The 21,068-nt window shown below is 44.2% G+C and overlaps 1 protein-coding gene across 3 annotated transcripts in view; it reads left to right on the top strand.

The window, feature by feature from the left end:
* The window catches only part of ahcyl1 (adenosylhomocysteinase-like 1), a 103,978-nt gene that overhangs the window by 29,624 nt on the left and 53,286 nt on the right, over window positions 1-21,068 (top strand). Inside the window, exon 1 of one of the 3 annotated variants that reach the window (XM_078242142.1) lies at window positions 17,523-17,689. The exons of the other annotated variants lie outside the window; for them this stretch is intronic. Coding sequence (XP_078098268.1) covers window positions 17,669-17,689 — 21 coding nt within the window. The 5' untranslated portion in view covers window positions 17,523-17,668. Of the gene's footprint in view, window positions 1-17,522; window positions 17,690-21,068 lie in introns of those variants that run through there. 3 annotated transcript variants of the gene reach the window in all.

Raw genomic sequence — 21,068 nt, 5'->3', positions numbered from 1 at the left:
TTTGTGTCTCGGAGTGATACCCTAGAGGTGGAAGGGTGTTATGTGAGCAAACTGAACCATCTAGTTGTACCCCTCTCTCCTTTGGCCCTGCACAGGGCAGCTTAGTCTTGTCCTTTTAGCTATCTTTCACATTATTTTCTTTGTGGGATATGGACATCATTGGCATGGCCATCATTTATTGCTCATCCTTAATTACCTTTTGAGAAGGTGATGGTGAGCCACCTTCTTGAACTGCTCCAGCTCATGTAGTGTAGATGCACCCACAATGCTGTTTGGGAGGGAGTTGCAAAATTCTGACCAACGACACTGAGGGATGTTGATGTATTTCAAAACCAGGATGGTGTGTATATTAGAGGTGGTGATGTTCTTGTGAGCCTGCTGTCCTTGTTCCTAGGTTATAGAGGCTGTGGATTTGGAAGGAACCTTGGTGAGTTGCTGTAGTGCATGTACACTGCTGTCACACCGTGTGTTCCGTGGTAGAGGGAGTGAATTTTTAAGGTGATGGATGGGGTGCCGATCAAGGGGGCTGCTTTATCCTGTATGGTGGTGAGGTTTTGAGTGTCCTTGGAGCTGCACTCATCCAGGCAAGTGGGGAATATTCACCACACACCTGACTTGTGCCTTATAGGCAAGCTTTGGGTAGTTGGGAATCACCACAGAATTTCAAGCCTCTGACCTGCTCTTGCTGTAAGAGTTTTAACAACACCAGGTTAAAGTCCAACAGGTTTATTTGGTAGCAAATGCCATTAGGTTTATTTGGTAGCGAATGCCATTGGCTTTCGGAGCGCTGCTCCTTCGTCAGATGGAGTAGATATCTGCTGTCAAACAGGGCATACAGAGACACAAAATCAAGTTACAGAATACTGATTAGAATGCGAATCTCTACAGCCAACCAGGTCTTAAAGATGCAGACAATGTGAGTGGAGGGAGCGACACACGACAGCGCAGAGTCGCTGAGCAGAAACTGATAGCCAAGTTCTGCACACATGAGGACGGCCTAAACTGGGATCTTGGGTTTATGTCACACTATCAGTAACCCCCACAGCTTGCCTCCTGGACTTGCAGAATCTCACTGGCTGTCCTGTCTGGAGACAATACACATCTCTTTAACCTGTGCTTAATGCTCCCTCCACTCACATTGTCTGTATCTTTAAGACCTGGTTGGTTGTAGAGATTCGCATTCTAATCAGTATTCTGTAACTTGATTTTGTGTCTCTGTATGCCCTGTTTGACAGCAGATATCCACTCCATCTGACGAAGGAGCAGTGCTCCGAAAGCTAATGGCATTTGCTACCAAATAAACCTGTTGGACTTTAACCTGGTGTTGTTAAAACTCTTACTGTGTTTACCCCAGTCCAATGCTGGCATCTCCACATCATGACTGCTCTTGCTGGCTAGAGTGTTTAAAATGCTGGAAAAACTCAGCAGGTCTAGCAACATCTGTGGACAGAGAACAAGGGAATTAACATTTCAAGTTTTTTTTTCATTCATGGGACATGGGCGTCACTGGCTGGCCAGCATTTATTGCCCATCCTTAGTTGCCCGAGGGCAGTTGAGAGTCAACCACACCCTTGGGGTTACCATTGACCAGAAATTCAACTGGACTCACCACATTAACACAGTGGCTACAAGAGCAGGTCAGAGGCTAGGAATACTGCGGCGAGTAACTCACCACCTGACTCCCCAAAGTCTATCCGCCATCATAAGGCACAAGTCAGGAGTGTGATGGAATACCCCGCACTTGCCTGGATGGGTGCAGCTCCAACAACCCTCAAGCTTGACATCATCCAGGACAAAGCAGCCCACTTGATTGGCACCTCATCCACAAACATCTACTCCCTCCATCACCGACGCTCAGTAGCAGCAGTGTGTACTATCTACAAGATGCACTGCAGCAATTCACCAAAGATCCTTCGACAGCACCCTCCAAACTCACGACCACTTCCATCTAGAAGGACAAGGGCAGCAGATACATGGGAACGCCACCACCTACCTGCAAGTTCCTTTCCAAGCCACTCACCATCCTGACTTGGAAGTGTATCACCATTCCTTCGCAGTCGCTGGGACAAAATTCTGGAATTCCCTCCCTAGCAGCATTGTGGGTCAACCCACAGCACGTGGACTGCAGAGATTCAAGAAGGCAGCTCACCATCACCTTCTCAAGGGCAACTAGGGATGGGCAATAAATGCTGGCCAACCAGTGACGCCCATGTCCCACGAATGAATTAAAAAAAACATTGCTGTGGATCTGGAGTCACGTGTAGGCCAGACCAGGTAAGGACGGCAGATTTCCTTCCCTAAAGGGCATTCTTAATTCCAGATACCTTTTATTGAATTCAAATTCCACCATCTGCCGTGGCGGGATTCAAACCCGGGTCCCCAGAACATTAGCAGAATTTCTGGATTAATACTCTAGCGATAATACCACTAGGCCATCGCCTCCCCAAAGTTCAATGTTGCTCTTCAGACCATATTGGACTCAACATTTACTGTTTCTCTTTCCACAGCTGCTATGGAAGCAGCTGTGGAAAGAGAGCTGCTCTCTTGCTCTCTGAGGCCTGCTGAGTCTCCAGCAATTCATGTTTCTATTTCAAATATCCAGCATTATTTTGCTTTTATTGCAGTGATTTAAATGATGGACAGGCTTTTGTGTGTGTGCGCGCGTGTGCGCGTGTGTGTGTGTACACTACAGAATTTCCAGTCCCTGACCTGCTTGCGAAGCCACAGTATGTAAATGGCTGGTTTAGTTCCTGTTTAGTGGTGACCCGTAGTAATGCTGTGCCTAGAAGTCTAGTGGAGTTCACATTCTATGCGCTTGTAACCCTTCAGGCGTTTCAGAGAAGTCTCCGTCATGTCGCTTGACTGTCGTGTGTCACTCAGATGCTGTTTCCTCTTTGCTCCGGTCTCACTTTGTTAGTTTAAAACTGCTGAGTTCTTCCCCTGCACCCGGCCATCTGCTTCCTCCCAAATTGAACCCCTTGGTCTTCATTGGCACTGTCCAAGGCACAGGACTTGACTGAAACGTCGGGATGTTCCAGGCAAAGTTGTCTGAAAATAGAGTTGTGCCTTGCACCCAAGGAGTAATGAGAGAGAATTTCTGCAGCAGGTAGGTGGTCAGAGTCTGGCGTCTGTTTCGAAGACTCCATAATATAATCTAAAGTGCGAGAGGGTGTAAGAGCGTACAGAGACAGCAAGATATAGAATATAATGGAAAAGGGCACATTTACTGAAAGATGGAGAAAATCCAGGAAAAACTGAGTTTTTGAGCCATTTAATGATACACTGAAGGCTAAAAGAGTTGGAGTAAAAAATGTTTGAACTCCACAGTTAGAGAAACAAGCTTTGTTTTTATTTGGATTGTGACTGATGCAGAAACTAACTAATCCTTGGCAGTAAAAACAGGTTGAGAATTGCTTCTGTGCAGCATTCTGAAAGAACACGTTTCTGAGGTTGCACGTAGTAACCAGAGGAATTCTTATGCACTCTCGTGCCTCTGCTTCAAGTGATTCATTGTGGCTGCTGGTCAGTGCGAAGCAAGTATGGTAGGCTGTGCAATGTGGTGTATTTGCCGATATGTCTGAAGGGCAAATACTGAACTAGGGTTTGAATGGCTTTGCTCATTAGAATTATAATGCAGAAGTCCAAGGACTTGCACTGGTGAGGGCTACTGGCAGCATTACGGATAACCTCCTCCCATTTTACCAGATCCAGAAACATAATCTTAGGGCCAAGTTAATGAGATTTGTGTTGTTGCATTTACATTATAGAACAACTTGAAACTTAAATTGTAGGGTAGATTCCAGTGCCCTGGAACAATAGACAAACTGTGCGTGTACAGCTTGAAAGTCCTGTTGGAACACTGCTGCATTCCAGAGGTATGTCTTTACACAGTTCAGTGCCTCTGAAGTCAGCTGCGTCTCACCGATTTCCTTCCAGCATTGCCAGAGCAGCAATCCTACAGGAAATGCAGCGTGAATCTCCTTGCTTGGCATCTTCAGACGTGATGACTTCAATGGGTGACTCAGGGCTGATGATTAACCTTTATGTGAACACTTCCAAATAGCTGATGAGTTTGTACTGGCGACCTTGTAAATTTGCATGTTTATTCCAATTAATTGTTTCAGTTAGTTACCTTAGAAGTTGCACCAACATGTGATGCACTTCAATAACACTTGGCTTTATTAGAGTTGAATCACGGATGGCCAGTTCACAAGCTGTTGGCTCGCAGTTTTACACAATTCATATGTAGCCATTGTCCATTTGCTCAACCACTTTTGCATCTCCACCTTTGTTACCATTTGCCCTCGGAAAGCGTTCCATCTTCTATTCTGTTTGTTCCCTGCATATACAACAACTTTCATTTGTATAGGACTTTTAAGCAATAAAACCTCTTAAAATACTTTACCAGAATATTATCAAATAAAATTTAACATCTACCACATGAGCTATTAGGAAAGATGATCAAATGCTTTTTGAAACAGTTAGGTTTTAAAGCAGGTCTTAAACCTCTCTGCTTCTCTCCTCCTTTAAGGAGTGAATTTCAGAGTCCAGGGTCCAAACACTTGAAAACACAGATGCTGAAGGTGGACCATTTTAATAATAGGTGCCTCACAAAAAGGCTGAACTTGAGGAACACAGAACACAGAAGTCAGACGAATGTTGGGGGGGATCTCGGAGACTTATAAAATTCTAACAGGACTAGACAGGGTAAATGCAGGGACGATGTTCCTGATGATGGGGGGAGTCCAGAACCAGAGGTAACTGTCTGAGGATTCAGGGTAGACCATTTGGGACCGAGATGAGACATTTCTTCACCCAAAAAGCGGTGAGCCTGTAGAATTCATTACCCCACTAAGTTGTTGATGCCAAAACATTGAATGTATTCAAGAGGCGGCTGGATATAGCACTTGGGGCGAATGGGATCAAAGGTTATGGGGAGAAAGCAGGATTAGGCTATTGAGTTGGATGATCAGCCATGATTGTGATGAATGCCGGAGCAGGCCTCCTCCTATCTTCTATATTTCTACGTAAAGTTGATCAGGCTGGAGGAAGTTGCAGAGATGGAGAGGGCCAAATCTATGGAGTCATTTGGAATTGAGAATGAGAATTTTAGCATCAAGGGGTTGCTGAACCAGGGGCCAATGTATGTTAGTGAAAACCAAGGTGGTGGTGGTGGTGGTTAATATATTGACTCACTCGCATCAAAGCTGCACGGACCTCAAGGATATCTAGTGCATTACAAGTTATGTCAACTGTCACCAGATGGAGTTTCATGCAGAGCTTTATTCTCCTTTGCTAATCTGCTTACTTGCTTCAGTGTATTTTCTCCGCCACCATTTTGGTATACCTTTAGCAGTCTAACCTCAAACTTTGGAATTCCCTCCTTAAACCTCTCCACTGCGCTCTCCCTCCTTTTGATACACTTTATTCACCAAGGTTTTTCTCTCCTAATATCGCCACCTTTCAATCAGCATCAGTTTTTAAATAAATATACATCTCTGAAGTATTTTGAGATGTTTTCCTATATTAAAGGCCTTGTAAGTTGTTAATCTATGGTTGAGGAATAAACATTGGGAAAACTGTCTGGTGCTGGGAAGAGCTGAGAGATCTTGTACGCATCTGGACGGGCAGATGATGCTTCAGTTTAGCACTTACTCCAAAAGATGGCACATCTAACAATACAGCACTACCTCAGTTCCGCACTAAAGCATCAGTCAAGCTCATACTGAGTTCTGGAATGAGTTTGAACCATAGCTTCACAATTGAGCAAAGAATTATGTTGATCTTGCTTTTCATCCTAGCAGACTTTCAATCATTCACACAATGACTGAGATTTGCGTGAGAAATTGTGATAACTGACTGCAGTTTATTCAACCAGGATGGGAAAACAGCAGGGTTACACCTGATTCTGTGCTTATCTTGATGTTCGCGGAATCCTGCTTTCCTGTAGAGGTTAACTCAAAAGTTGCAGTAGTGCTGGTGGTGCCCTCATTGTGGAGTTACGATGTTGTGCAGCGCTAGGCCGGAACAAAATAAATTCTTGCATTGTTTTGAGAATAGTTACACAAAGGTCAGTCATTAATGCGGGCCCAGCTTTTGTTGACTGCTACTCTGTAATGTCTGTGATGAACTGAGAGATATTTGAATTAATCACTTGCAACCAGCAAGTATTCCACTTCTGTGATGGTTCTGAACTGCAGGTTTTCCACTTTAGAAAATAGTTTGAGTTCCTGGTACTGTGTGTTTTTTTTTTTGAACTTGTGATTCTTCAGGACAAAAAGTACGATGATATCTCTGATCTCTTGTTTAGTGTCATCTTTTGATTTGATTTATTATTGTCATATGTATTGGTATACAGTGAAAAGTATTGTTTCTTGTGCACCATACAGGCAAAGCATACCGTACTTAGAGAAGGAAAGGAGAGTGCTGAATGTAGTGTTACAGTCATAGCTAGGGTTTAAAGTTTGTTTATTAGTGTCACAAGTAGGCTTACATTAACACTGCAATGAAGTTACTGTGAAAATCCCCTAATCGCCACGCTCTGGCGCCTGTTCAGTACACTGAGGGAAAATTTAGCATGGACAATGCACCTAACCAGCACGTCTTTCAGACTGTAGGAGGAAACCGGAGCACCGGGAGGAAACCTACGCAGACATGGGGAGACAGTGACCCAAGCCGGGAATCAAACCCGGCTCCTTGGCATTGTGAGGCAGCAGTGCTAACCACTGTGCCATCCTGACACCCAGGGAAAGATCAACTTAATACGAAGTAGGTCTGTTCAAAAGTCTGATGGCAGCAAGGAGGAAGCTGTTCTTGAGTCAGTTGGTACGTGTCCTCAGATTTTTGGATCTTTTTCCCAGTGGAAGAGAGTATGTTCAGGGTGCATGGGGTCCTTGATTATGCTGGCTGCTTTTCCGAGGCAGCAGGAAGTGTAGATCGAGTCAATGGATGGGAGGTTGGTTTGAGTGATGAACTGGATTTCGTTCACAACCCTTTGTAGTTTTTTGTGGTCTTGGACAGACCGGGAGCCATACCAAGCTGTGATACAACTAGAAAGAATGCTTTCTATGGTGCACGTGTAAAGGTTGGTGAGAGTCGTAGCTGACATGTCAAATTTCCTTCGTCATCTGAGAAAGTAGTGATGTTGCTGGCTTTCTTAACTATAGTGTCGGCATGGACGGACCAGGACAGGTTGTTAGTGATCTGGACACCTAAAAACCTGAAGCTTTCGACTGCTTCCACTTTGTACCTGTTGATGTAGACAGGGACATGTTGTCCACTACACTTCCTGAAGTTAATGACTATCTCCTTCATTTTGTTGACATTGAGGGAGAGATTATTGTTGGTTCACCAGATTCTCTATCTCTTTCCTGTACTCTGTCTCATCATTGTTTGTGATCCAACCCACTACGATGGTGCCATCAGCAAACTTGAAAATCGAATTGGAGGGGAATTTGGCCCCACAGTCATGGGTGTGTAAGGAGTATAATAAGGGGCTGAGGATGCAGCTTTATGTTGGTGTTGAGGATGATCGTGGAGAAGGTGTTGTCACCTATGTGTACTGATTGCGGCCTATTGGTTAGGAAGTTTAGGATCCAGTCACAGAGGGAGGAGCCGAGCCCCAGGCCACAGAGTTTGGAGATGTGTTTTGTAGGAACAATGGTGTTGAAGGCTGAGCTGTAATCAATAAATAAGTGTCATTGTTATCTAGGTGTTTCAGGGTTGAGTGTAGGGCCAGGGAGATGGTGTCTGGTGTGGACCTATTGCGGCGATAGGTGAACTGTAGTGGATCAAGGCAAACTGGGAGGCCGGAATTGATTTGTGCCATGACTAACCTTTCGAAGCACTTCATAATGGATGTCAGAGCTACCGGATGATAGTCATTAAGGCACGCTGCCTGGCTTTTCTTTGGTACCAGGTTGGTGGTCATCTTCTTGAAGCAGATAGGGACCTCAGATTGTCGTAAAGAGAGGTTGAAGATGTCTGCAAGTACCCCCACCAGCTGGTCCGCGCAGGATCTGAGTGCTCGTCTGGGTACCCCATCTGGGCCAGTCGCTTTCCGTGGGTTGACTTTTGAGAAGCCTGCTCTGATGTCTGCGGTGGTGACCTTGGATACAGGCTCGTCCATGCTCTCGCTGACCTCTTGCTCAAAACGAGCATAGAATGCGTTGAGCTCATTGGGGAGGGGTGCATTGGTGCCTCCTTGTAGCCTGTGATGTCTTGCAGACCTTGCTTCCAACATGTTAAAGCCAGGCTGATGCTTCACACGTATTGGGCGTGGGAGGAAGTCATAAAGGCAATTTCATGTTCCATTCTATAAATAGTGTTTTACTCCTGCATTCCCCATCAATCCTGCTTATAGATTTCTTGGCAACGGTAGCAGCAGTCCATCTTTATAGCTGTACAGTATTTGTAGATTGTAGCACAATGGTACATTTCATATCTAGTACAAAAGCAAATGAAGCAGGTCTGTTCCAAAGTCTTGATGTGCTTTCTGGGACACGGTTCATTTTAATCATGCTGCATAACCTTGTTCATTCCTTCTTGTGTGTGCTTCTTGTGCATTTAGTGCTGAGAGCCATTAAGGACACACGGTATTTACTATCAAGGTTGTATTACAGTTTTGTAACCTGCCTTTTTTTAAAATAAAAAGGCACGCACTCGAAAGCACATTTTTAAAGTTTTGGGCAGGGATTGAAGTTGAAACAATTGTTTGTTAAGAGACTGAACATTGATTTGTAATAGTGCAACCTTTCATTAAGTGCCAGTGCTAGGGATAATGTTACAGTTCCTTTCCTGATTTGTATATTTGAATTACTGACGCTTGGTCGCAAAGCCACGATCTTCAAAAACATGTTTGTGCTCATTGACAATGAGTCGCCAATCAATAATCTTTAACTCGCTGTATAACCCATTGAAAACAGTGCATGTTTAAGAGATTTCAGATTGATCTCATCGGAGTACAGTAGTGAGTCAACAATGCACATGACGGGGGTGGGGGCATTATTGGTGCTTATGATGTTGAAATAGTTACTGAGAAAATAGTCACTTTTCTTGCTTTCTGAAACAATAGTGGGTCCCACATTGCAGTCTTGTCTTGACCATACAGGCTTGCATCATACTTTAAACTGAGATGGATTTGGATTGGTGGAGGCTTGTGTGGAGCATAGATCAGTTCAGCCAAATGACATCTTTCTATGCTACAAAGTTTTATGTAGGTGCAGATGTGTCCCACATGTGATGTTCACCCATCTCCTAGGATTGGGACTGACACCTTTTTCAGTGAAGTTTCTCGTCTTAATTTTGAATTAACAGCAGAATAACCTGCGTGCGTTTGTCCACATGTAGGCAGGCCTGGATAATCTGAGAAAATGGACTGATAACTGGCAGATGTTGTTTAACCTTGAAGGATAATAAGCAGCAATATACACAGGACAGGACCCAGGGGGCAGATTTAAATGTACTGGTGAGATAGATTGCTGAACCAGTCAGTTAAATGTGCAGCACTGGTAAAAAAAACTAATAGGACAGTGGGTTTGTACATCAAGAATAGAGCTTAAATCTCAAGACTTGTTTAAGTATGTGCAGAATGTGAGGATGGATGTACTTAAAGAATGATTTTCAATTTTTTGATCAGCCCATTATGGATAAAAATGTCCAGTTATTGGAGCGATGGGGTTGATGTCGGTTAAGCTTGGGTTTAAACACCTCTGTAATGGGAGTGAAACACCTCTGTAATGGGAGTGAAACACCTCTGTAATGGGAGGGGCGGCACGGTAGCACAGTGGTTAGCACTGCTGCTTCACAGCTCCAGGGACCTGGGTTCGATTCCCGGCTCGGGTCACTGTCTGTGTGGAGTTTGCACATTCTCCTCGTGTCTGCGTGGGTTTTCTCCAGGCGCTCCGGTTTCCTCCCACAGTCCAAAGATGTGCGATTAGGTTGATTGGCCATGCTAAAATTGCCCCTTAGTGTCCTGAGATGCGTAGGTTAGAGGGATTAATGGGTAAAATATGTAGTGATATGGGGTAGGGCCTGGGTGAGATTTTAGTCGGTGCAGACGCGATGGGCCGAATGGCCTCTTTCTGCACTGTAGGGTTCTATGATTCTATGAATGCAGCAGCTTGCACTGGAGAAGACTGAAGATGACTTTATTAAAATTTTCACGGTTCTAAATGTTATGGGCAAGATAGCTATGCTTAATTTAGTTACGTTCTACGACAGGTGGGTTTTCATATTTTCAGGGTTTTTATACCAAGTGTTTTCTCTGCGGCCATTCCTATGAGAAAAACTTGCGCCTCCTACAATCCAGATTGTACCTTTTTTCTGTCCAATGTCTGTGTGGCGAGACTTGGGGATCCTGAAATACATGCTCCTTGCAGCAGCTACTGGAGTGCACCCGGTGTTTCCATCTGATTCTTTCTCCAAAATCACTGAAATTGCACTTACTCGTCAGCCTCGGTATAAACCAACATAAAGGCTGGAAATGCTCAGTCGATCTTGTAGCATCTTTGGAGAGGGAATGCTTTTTTTCTCTACAGATACCAGAGCTGTTGAATATTTTGGGCGGCACAGTGGTTAGCACTGCTGCCTCACCGCTCCAGGGACCCGGGTTCAATTCCAGCCTTGGGTGACTGTCAGTGTGGAGTTTGCATGTTCTCCCCATGTCTGCGTGGGTTTCCTCCAGGTGGCCCGGTTTCCTTCCACAGTCCAAAGATGGGCAGGTTAGGTGGATTAGCCATGATAAATTGCCCCTTAGTGTCCAAAGATGAGTAGACTAGATGGATTAGCTATGATACATGTGTAGAGTTACAGGGATTGGGTGAGGGAGAGGGCCTGGGTAAGATACTCTTGATGTGGAGATGGGGTAAATATAGTAAGAGTTTTAACAACACCAGGTTAAAGTGTGGAGATGCCGGCGTTGGACTGGGTATGGCAGGTGACTGCCCCCTCCACTCACATTGTCTGTATCTTTAAGACCTGGTTGGCTGTAGAGATTTGCATTCTAATCAGTATTCTGTAACTTGATTTTGTGTCTCTGTGCCCTGTTTGAGAGCACATTTCCACTCCATCTGACGAAGGAGCAGCGCTCCGAAAGCTAATGGCATTTGCTACCAAATATACGTGTTGGACTTTAACCTGGTGTTGTTAAACCTCTTACTAACATACTCTTGTCAGAGTCAGTGCAGACTCGATGGGTTGAATGGCCTCTTCTGCACTGTAGGGATTCTATATTATCCAGCATTTCTGTCGTCTTGTCAGATTTCCAACATCTGCGGTATTTTGCATTAGTATTAGTATGAACCAACAGATGGGTTTATTTAAATAAAACGGGTAATTGAAAAATGAATCATACACCTCATTATCCTCTCGGATTATATGAAATAATAAGTCCGCCACCCACTCACACTCTCTAAATATAGATTTCTGAACACCAGCTCGCTTCTCCTGCTCTGAAACAAGCTGCAGGGTCAGATTGACCTTGCACCCCTGCTGGACTGTCATAAATTCCGACAACTGGGAAGTTACAAATTGAGAATTCAATGGGCTTCCCAGAAATACAATCCACATCTCTTTAAATAATGCTGAGACAAAAAGCTGTAGACTTCCTACAATTATTTTTAGATCAAAAACTATTTACCAAAGGTTACTTTCTCTTGCATTAACCCGGTAGCCGATCTTTGATGCAAGCATGATTTTTACCTTTCATTTGATCTTTGTGATAACTGAAACAAGTTGGCTGCTCCATCCTGTCATTGAAGCAGGCACCATTCAACATTATTGCACTCGGCCAGGATTAACGTGTGAAAACACTGTTTGGTCCACAGTAAAAGCCACGGCATTGCATATTATTTGAATGTCACCTGCCGTACATAGTCTGCATTTGCTGTGTCTTGCAAAGAGCATCTCCCACCATAGTGTGACTAATCCTGTGTATAATGTTTCTGGTGATTGATTTGAGTCCATAATCCAACGCAGGCCAAAAAAATATTGCCTTTCTGTCACACGGGTACAAGCTCCAAGTGTAGGAAAGGGAGAGTGGAGAAAGATTAAAAAATATAGATAGGGGGCCGCACGGTGGTTAGCACTGCTGCCTCACAGGGACCCGGGTTCGTTTCCCGGCTTGGGTCACTGTCTATGTGGGGGTTTGCACATTCTCCCTGTATCTGTGCGGGTTTCTTACGGTTGCGCCGGTTTCCTGCCACAGTCCGAAAGAGGTGCTGGTTAGGTACATTGGCCATGTTAAATTCTCCCTCGGCGTACTTGAACAGATGCCGAAGTCTGGCGTCGAGGGGATTTTCACAGTAACTTCATTGCAGTGTTAATGTAAGCCTACTTGTGACTAATAAATAAACTTAACTCAAAGCCAGAGTCCAGGGCACAAACTTGGGTACCAGGTGGCAATCAAATTTGGAGAAGCTGTAAGAGTGTGGGGCATGGTGCCCTTTTCAGACAACGCAGAAGCTTGCACTACTGCACCAGACTGTGTGCTGTACCAGACTGGAGTTGCCAGTTGTCGATTTTCCTGTCCTCAAATGGTCTTTTAGTCTTTGTGGCGTTAACAGCACTCACTTGGACATTTATTTTAAAAGCAGTGGAAGTGAGGCGATTGCTGTCAAGACTTGTTGCATTATGGAAACATTATTTTCTTTACATACGGAATTAGTAACAAAAAAGTTTTTCACGTTTGCTTTCTCTCTCTCTGCGATAAAAGTGCAGACTCACGCTCTGATTCAGGTCTTGCCCCTGTTAACATGTAAGATGTTGAGCCATTGCTGGGTGGAGGAAATGTTTCTCAATAGCAGCGAGGTCTCACAATGATAGGACTGTAAAGTTAAGATGCCACTACAGATTCTGGGAAACTCGAGGATCTAATTATTTTTTCTGCAGTGTTGGTCCCTATCATTAAACAATTACATTGTCCCTTTTTCGTGACCTTGCCCTTTACCAGAATCTTCAGTTTGAATTACAAAAATAATTGATCAGATTTCCACAATTTCACAAATGGTCTTCAGGCCCTGACTTCTATTTATTTTCCCCTCTTGCTGCAGCAAATGGAAGTCAAGTGAGGAAAGTGTGCACACCCATGCATTACCTACCATATGTAGTTGCAATGTCCATGGCTTTACAAGCTGATGTAAATATCTGAAGGGAAGGAATTCTAAGGGGGATTTTTTAAACCTCTATTGTTTCTACGTGATGCACGTTTTTTGCACTTCAAAAAAAGTACTTTTTTTTTGCAGTGAGTAAATCAGGGTTGGCATCTTCTGTCTTGCCAGGATGAGGAGGAATAGATCTCACACTACCATCTCAATATTTCCTCTATTGCACATGTAAATATCCTGTTTGGTATCAATGCTTGTTCTGTGGCTTCCAGGATGACCGATCACAGAAGCCAAGTAAATCTCAGCTTGAAAAATGAATACAGTAAGATTTGAGAAGTGTCTGCTAAATGCAGGGTGGCGTAGAAGTCTGGATCATACAAAGCATGTTAATTTATATGGTGGTAGGAGTGGCAGCAAAGTAGTGACAGACTTGGGTGAGTGTTGCTGGTAATCCCATTCTGTGCCATTTTATACTGACCTCTTGCATGTTCCCCTGTTGGCTTATGCTGCAAAATTAAGTCATGATGTGGAGATGCCGGCGTTGGACTGGGGTAAACACAGTAAGAAGTTTAACAACACCAGGTTAAAGTCCAACAGGTTTATTTGGTAGCAAAAGCCACACAAGCTTTCGGAGCTCCAAGCCCCTTCTTCAGGTGAGTGGGAATTCTGTTCACAAACAGAGCATGTAAAAACACAAACTCAATTTACATGAATAATGGTTGGAATGCGAATACTTACAACTAATCAAGTCTTTAAGAAACAAAACAACGTGAGTGGAGAGAGCATCAAGACAGGCTAAAAAGATGTGTATTGTCTCCAGACAAGACAGCCAGTGAAACTCTGTGGGGGTTACAAATAGTGTGACGTGAACCCAATATCCCGGTTGAGGCCGTCCTCGTGTGTGCGGAACTTGGCTATCAGTTTCTGCTCAGCGACTCTGCGCCGTCGTGTGTCGCGAAGGCCGCCTTGGAGAACGCTTACCCGAATATCAGAGGCCGAATGCCCGTGACCGCTGAAGTGCTCCCCAACAGGAAGAGAACAGTCTTGCCTGGTGATTGTCGAGCGGTGTTCATTCATCCGTTGTCGCAGCGTCTGCATAGTTTCCCCAATGTACCATGCCTCGGGACATCCTTTCTTGCAGCGTATCAGGTAGACAACGTTGGCCGAATTGCAAGAGTATGTACCGTGTACCTGGTGGATGGTGTTCTCACGTGAGATGATGGCATCTGTGTCGATGATCCGGCACGTCTTGCAGAGGTTGCTGTGGCAGGGTTGTGTGGTGTTATGGTCACTGTTCTCCTGAAGGCTGGGTAGTTTGCTGCGGACAATGGTCTGTTTGAGGTTGTGTGGTTGTTTGAAGGCAAGAAGTGGGGGTGTGGGGATGGCCTTGGCGAGATGTTCGTCTTCATCAATGACATGTTGAAGGCTCCGGAGGAGATGCCGTAGCTTCTCCACTCCGGGGAAGTACTGGACGACGAAGGGTACTCTGTCCACTGTGTCCCGTGTTTGTCTTCCGAGGAGGTCGGTGCGGTTTTTCGCTGTGGCGCGTTGGAACTGTTGATCAATGAGTCGAGTGCCATATCCTCTTCTTATGAGGGCATCTTTCAGCATCTGGAGGTGTCTGTTGCGATCCTCCTCATCCGAGCAGATCCTGTGTATACGGAGGGCTTGTCCGTAGGGGATGGCTTCTTTAACGTGTTTAGGGTGGAAGCTGGAGAAGTGGAGCATCGTGAGGTTATCCGTGGGCTTGCGGTACAGTGAGGACCTCTGATATTCTCTGATATTCGGGTAAGCGTTCTCCAAGGCGGCCTTCGCGACACACGACGGCGCAGAGTCGCTGAGCAGAAACTGATAGCCAAGTTCCGCACACACGAGGACGGCCTCAGCCGGGATATTGGGTTCATGTCACACTATTTGTAACCCCCACAGAGTTTCACTGGCTGTCTTGTCTGGAGACAATGCACATCTTTTTAGCCTGTCTTGATGCTCTCTCCACTCACGTTGTTTTGTTTCTTAAAGACTTGATTAGTTGTAAGTATTCGCATTCCAACCATTATTCATGTAAATTGAGTTTGTGTCTTTATATGCTCTGTTTGTGAACAGAATTCCCACTCACCTGAAGAAGGGGCTTGGAGCTCCGAAAGCTTGTGTGGCTTTTGCTACCAAATAAACCTGTTGGACTTTAACCTTGTTAAACTTCTTACAAAATTAAGTGCCAGCGACCTGGGTTCAATTCCCGGCTTGGATCACTGTCTGTGCATAGTCTGCATGTTCTCCCCGTGTCTGTGTGGATTTCCTCTGGGTGCTCTGATTTCCTCCCACAATGCTGGTTAGGTGCATTGGCCGTGCTAAATTCTCCCTCGGTGTACCCGAACAGGCGCCGGAGTGTGGCGACGAGGGGATTGTCACAGTAACTTCATTGCAGTGTTAATGTAAGTCTACTTGTGACACACTTAAATGTAATGTATTCCTAGTGATTGCTTGCAAGTTGACTGCCTTGTGTATGTTTACATTCTGTAAACTTTCAATGTTGGGACTCGGTTCAATGCAGGTTTTTTATTTCTGTGCTCTGATATGCTGCTCACTCACTCTCATAAATCTTTGCTTTTTGTATAAGCTGAAATATTCAGTGCCACTTGTATTTTCTAAGGAGCCGTATCCTGCGTTGGTGAGAAGAGGATTGTTGGGGGGGTGGAGTCGTGACTGAGTAGTGACGTCAACTCTGTATAAAAGATCTTCTTTGTTCTTCGGTAAAGCTAAACATTAATACACTTCCTGGGAACTACAAGCCTATTTAAAAGTCAGCTTAAAGTGGTTAACTGTTTTTGATGGTCACTGAGCCTCCAGGGTTCAGCCACTCTGTGTAGGCACTACCAATCAATTCATTTCCTGTGATTGCATTCCTGGAAGATTTTTTACTCCATTCTTAAAGTTACAAGGCCAATGCTCACGGTAGACCGGGCAAACCCAAATCCATCTCCTTGCTTGCTCCAAAAAACAAAGTCTAAATCCAATTCATGGTCTCCTCAATAGAGACAAACAAGATCCAAGCTGACAAGATGAGACATTGCACCCCATCTTGGGTGCAATCTGACGCTTGATGTTGGCCAAAAGGCCAAGAGGCGATAAATTCCTGGAGGAATGGGACGGTGGAACTATCATGATTTGCTGGAATTGGCTTGTGGGGTTCCTTTAGTGGCTGAAAGGATTCAGCCCCTTGTCACGTTCAGTGAAATTTGGTACGGTATTTTGGTAGATTCATGGTTAACAAGTAATTCACTTTTCCAAACTGTAATTATTTCAGTGACGGTCTTCAAGGCTGATTTAAGAACTCTCTCATGGTGTTGGATAAAATTTGTTTTCTGAAAGTAGGAACTCTTCTTCTCTCCTCTCTCTCTCTCTCTCTCTCTCTTTCTCCCCAAGGGAATTCTCGAGTGTTCTCTGAGGGAGTAAATCAGCTGGCTGTCTTAGCAGTTCACTGTTACTGTTATTCTGCACTGCTGTATCAAATTGGAAAGGGATCACCGCCATGCATGACCGTAAATGCAAACTGCAAAAGTTGGCAGAAAAGAATGCTTTTGAAGTCAGCCGGAAGATTTGATTATTAATTGTATTGCACGTACTTCAATCCACCCCTGGGGACGAGTATGTTAAAAGTGAGCCGCAGCAGTGTCGAGTCTGAGCTGGGTAGATTGCTCCTTAAATAAAGGTGACCTTCAAAGTTTTTTTTTGGCCGGCTCAAATTTTTAAAACTGGCTCCATTTGACCTTTTTCTGTTTGCTCTGAACGCTTGTGAGTGGAACTGAGCGCCCGAATTTGCCGTTCAGGGCAGGCTTCCATAGTCTGATTAAGTACTGCATTGTGGCTTGAGGAGGATGACCACAGTTAAGATGGGGGAAAGAGCAGCAGTCATGCTGGAGACCCTATGGTGCTCGTGCTACGTTTTGACACAAATGATGCACTTGTGCTGCATGCGTTATTTAAAGATGATGTAACATATGCTTCACTTCAAAGTGAACTGGGACTTTTTCATTGTTACTACCAGGTTTTTAGGACATTGATGCCCTTTGATAGATACAGGAGTGCGATGCTGCCGCTGAAGTTGTGTGGATGTTTTTGCCTGTGACTAATATGCAACACAAACCATCAGCATCCAAAGAAATGTCCCTTTTTCCCTCCCCTCATGTATTTTTGTTTCGGAAGCTTGGGTGATCCTTAATAAAGGCAGCTGATAATTGCTTAATCGATACATTAAGATGAGAACCGTTGCTTTATAATGGATCATAAAATGGATATCAAAGGCTTAAGAATTTTGAATGTCAGTAGCTTTCAAGAAATTTCGCAATCAGTTAGGATGAAGGCTGTTGTGTGAACGCCTTTTTGGAAGGTTATGGGAAATCAGATCAGGTGACTAAGTATGTTTTAACAGTGAAGTTTACTCAAAGCTGTGGGTGGGGGTGAAACCAATTCTATCCATAGGAAATGAGTTGGCTGTGAAGCGCAAAATTATATTATTAAAAAAAAAGCTTTGAGGGCTTTTTCTCCAGGATACACAAGGAAGGAGAATGTCCCAGAAGAACATTAAGGTACAGTTCTAATTTTCTTTCAGATTTTTACTTGGCACTAAATGTTTAAGGCATCAGGGAGGTTCTTGAGCGAAGTCTTGTCACTTAATTTATGAGCTAACTGCATTCTCTTGACTTGAAAACCCACCAGAGAGGTTCACTTTACATCTGTTGCAGTTTAAAAAAAAAAATATATGCAGCTGCTGAGATCCAGGATGAAAAGATCCCGGTTCATGTCGAAGGGAAGCATATGTTACAGCATCTTTAAATGGTTTTAGATTGACATATTCAGCTTCATCATGCATGTTTTCAGATTAAAGGTTCAAACTGATTTGCTGCCTTAGATAGTGAAATCACTTGTCGCGTCGCATTGAGTTATCCAGATTAGGAAGGTCCCATGTTCAGTCTGTGGTGCAAGAGCTGAACTTGGCTTGACTGGCAGTAGTGGTGCTATTTGGCTGCGTTGACCTGGGGAGGGCAAAATCAGCCAAGCCTCTGCCATCTTGAAACTTGTGATAAATGCTGGGTAAAGACAGGGCAGGGTACAGTTGTCCCTATCATTGCCTCAACATGAAGTCTTGGGTGAGGTACTGTGGGAGGGCAGTTCTTGGGACTCTGATGTCCATAGATGAGGGGAGGAAAGATAGAACAGAAAAATGTGTTGTTCTTGTCATTTCTTTCATTTGGCTGTCCTCTCCTGATCAACTAAACGCAGATTAAGTGTATGGGTTTTAGGACTGGAGAAGCCTACAAACGTAGGCATCAGCAAAGCTTTAAAGTTTATTTTATTAGTGTCACAAGTAAGGATTACATTAACACTGCAATGAAGTTACTGTGAAATTCCCCTAGTCACCACACTCCGGTGCCTGTTCGGGTCAATGCACCCAACCAGCATGTTTTTCAGAATGTGGGAGGAAACTGGAGCACCCGAAGGAAACCCACGCAGACACGGGGGGGAAGGAACGTGCAAACTCCACACAGACAGTGACCCAAGCTGGGAATCGAACCCGGGTCCCTGGCCTTGTGAGGCAGCAGTGCTAACCACTGTGACACCGTGCTGCCCCAGCCCTGGCGGAGGAAAACAAGGATGAGAATTTGAAAATGGGGCTGGTGCTTAATTGTGACTCAAATGTTAGCAACTGCAGGTGTGATGAGTTGAGATACAAGCTGCAGAGTTTTGTTTAAGCTTGCGTTGGTGCTGGATGGGAGACTGGGCTAGGAGGTCATTGACTAGTAAAGTGTTGAGGTAACAAATGCATGGATGTGAGTTTCAGCAGCAGATGAGCTGAAGCAGTGGCAAAGCCTGGTGATTATGGGGTTAGATGTAGGCAGTCTTTGTGATGAAGTCGATATATGGTTAGAAGCTCATCTTTGGTCAAATATAATGCAAGTTGACTAGTTGAGCCTCTCACTATTGTCAGGAATTGGGGGTGGGGGGTGGTGGAGTCAGTTGCTAGGGGGCTGTAGGTTCAGTGTCACCTAATCGCTGATTGCAAATATTTGAGGTGTGAATAGTAGGATGTTCCTAACCATGAGAAACCCATGTTAATCTTTCATTCCCAAAACAAATGGATAAAATCGTTCTGACTCCTGTTACCAACTTACAATGTACAATGTCAGGACCAAATACTAATTTCTCTATTCAGTTGGAAATTCAATGTGGATAGATGATCTGGTCTCTTGATGGTGGATGAAGGCAGGATCTAGAGAATTTGATTTGATTTATTATTGTCACATGTATTAACATACAGTGAAAAGTATTGTTTCTTGCGCGCTATACAGGCAAAACATCTGTTCATAAAGAAGGAAACGAGAGTGTGCAGAATGTACTGTTACAGTTATAGCTAGAGTGTAGAGAAAGATCAACTTAATGCAAGGTAGGTCCATTCAAAAGTCTGACAGCAGCAGGGAAGAAGCTGTTCTTGAGTCAGTTGGTACGTGCCCTCAGACTTTAGTATCTTTTTCCCGAAGGAAGAAGGTGGAAGAGAGAATGTCCGAGTTGCATGGGGTCCTTAATTATGCTGGCTGCTTTGCTAAGGCAGCGGGAAGTGTAGGCCGAGTCAGTGGGTGGGAGGCTGGTTTGCGTGATGGATTGGGCTACATTCACGATCTTTTGTAGTTCCTTGCGGTCTTGGGCAGAGCAGGAGCCCATACCAAGCTGTGATTCAACCAGAAAGAATGCTTTCTATGGTGCATCTGTAAAAGTTGGTGAGAATCGTAGCTGACATGCCAAATTTCCTTAATCTTCTGAGAAAGTAGAGGCATTGGTGGGCTTTCTTAACTATAGTGTCAGCATGGGAGTACCAGGACAGGTTGTTGAAGCTCTCGACTCTTTCTACTTTGTCCCCATTGATGTAGACAGGGACATGTTCTCCTTTGTTCCCTGAAGTTGATGACAATCTCCTTCATGGAAGGTGGAGGACTAGTTAGACCTCAGCTGGAATATTGTGTATGGTTCTGGGTGCCACGCTATTGGAAGGATGTGAATACATTGGAGAGAGTGTAAAAGAGGTTTACAAGAATGGTTCCAAGAATGAGAAACTTCAGAAATGAGGATAGATTAGAGAGGTTGGGACTGTTCTCCTTGGAGAGATTTGATAGAGAAGTTCAAAATCATGAAAGGGCAGGGCAGAATAAATGGGGAGAAACTGTTCCCACTCCTAAAAGGATCGAGAATGAGAGGGCACAGATTTAAAGTGATTTGCAAAAGAAGAAAATGTGAACAGAAAAAATCTTTTTCATACAGTGAGTGGTTAGAGTCTGAAATGCAGTGCCTGGAAGTGGAGGCAGGTTCAATCAAGGCCTTCGAGAGGGCATTAGATGATTACTTTCATAGGTATTCAGGAGGGCATTAGATTGTTTCTATTCCAATAATCATCTATTCAAATAATGTGCAGGGGTGTGGAGAAAAGGCAGGAGAATGACACTGAGTCATGTTGCTCATTTGGAGAGTTGGTGCAGACACGATGGGCCAAATGGCCTCCTGTGGTGCCCTAACAATTCTGGAATTCTATGGAGCTACTGTAAATACGTTTATACTAAATGAGTAAAATAGTGACCAGTAGGAAAGTAACTTGACCAACCTGCTTCTTAGCACTGCTAAACCTGGTACGTGTATGCTGTTTCCTGCACATGAACACAGGATGGGTGGACTCAGAGTAGCCATGAGTCATGCTTTTGAGATTATAGCATTGGTTGCTTATATTATTATTTCAGTTTTCATACACTTTTAACAAAAAATATTGCAAGGAAGTATACACTGAGCAGTTTCTGGATCCTTTTCCTGGGAAAGATATCCCAAAATAAGAAACGATATCTGGGTTGGGCCAAAGTCTCACCCACCATCAAAGGTGAACAAGATTTTTTCAAAATTGTAATTTAGGATCCAGTAATGCACAAC

Source organism: Mustelus asterias, chromosome 25 (genome assembly GCF_964213995.1).
Source record: "Mustelus asterias chromosome 25, sMusAst1.hap1.1, whole genome shotgun sequence".
Classification (NCBI taxonomy): Eukaryota; Metazoa; Chordata; class Chondrichthyes; order Carcharhiniformes; family Triakidae; genus Mustelus; species Mustelus asterias.
The sequence above is the reverse complement of the archived record's forward strand: the minus strand, read 5'-3'. Positions and strand labels throughout refer to the sequence as shown.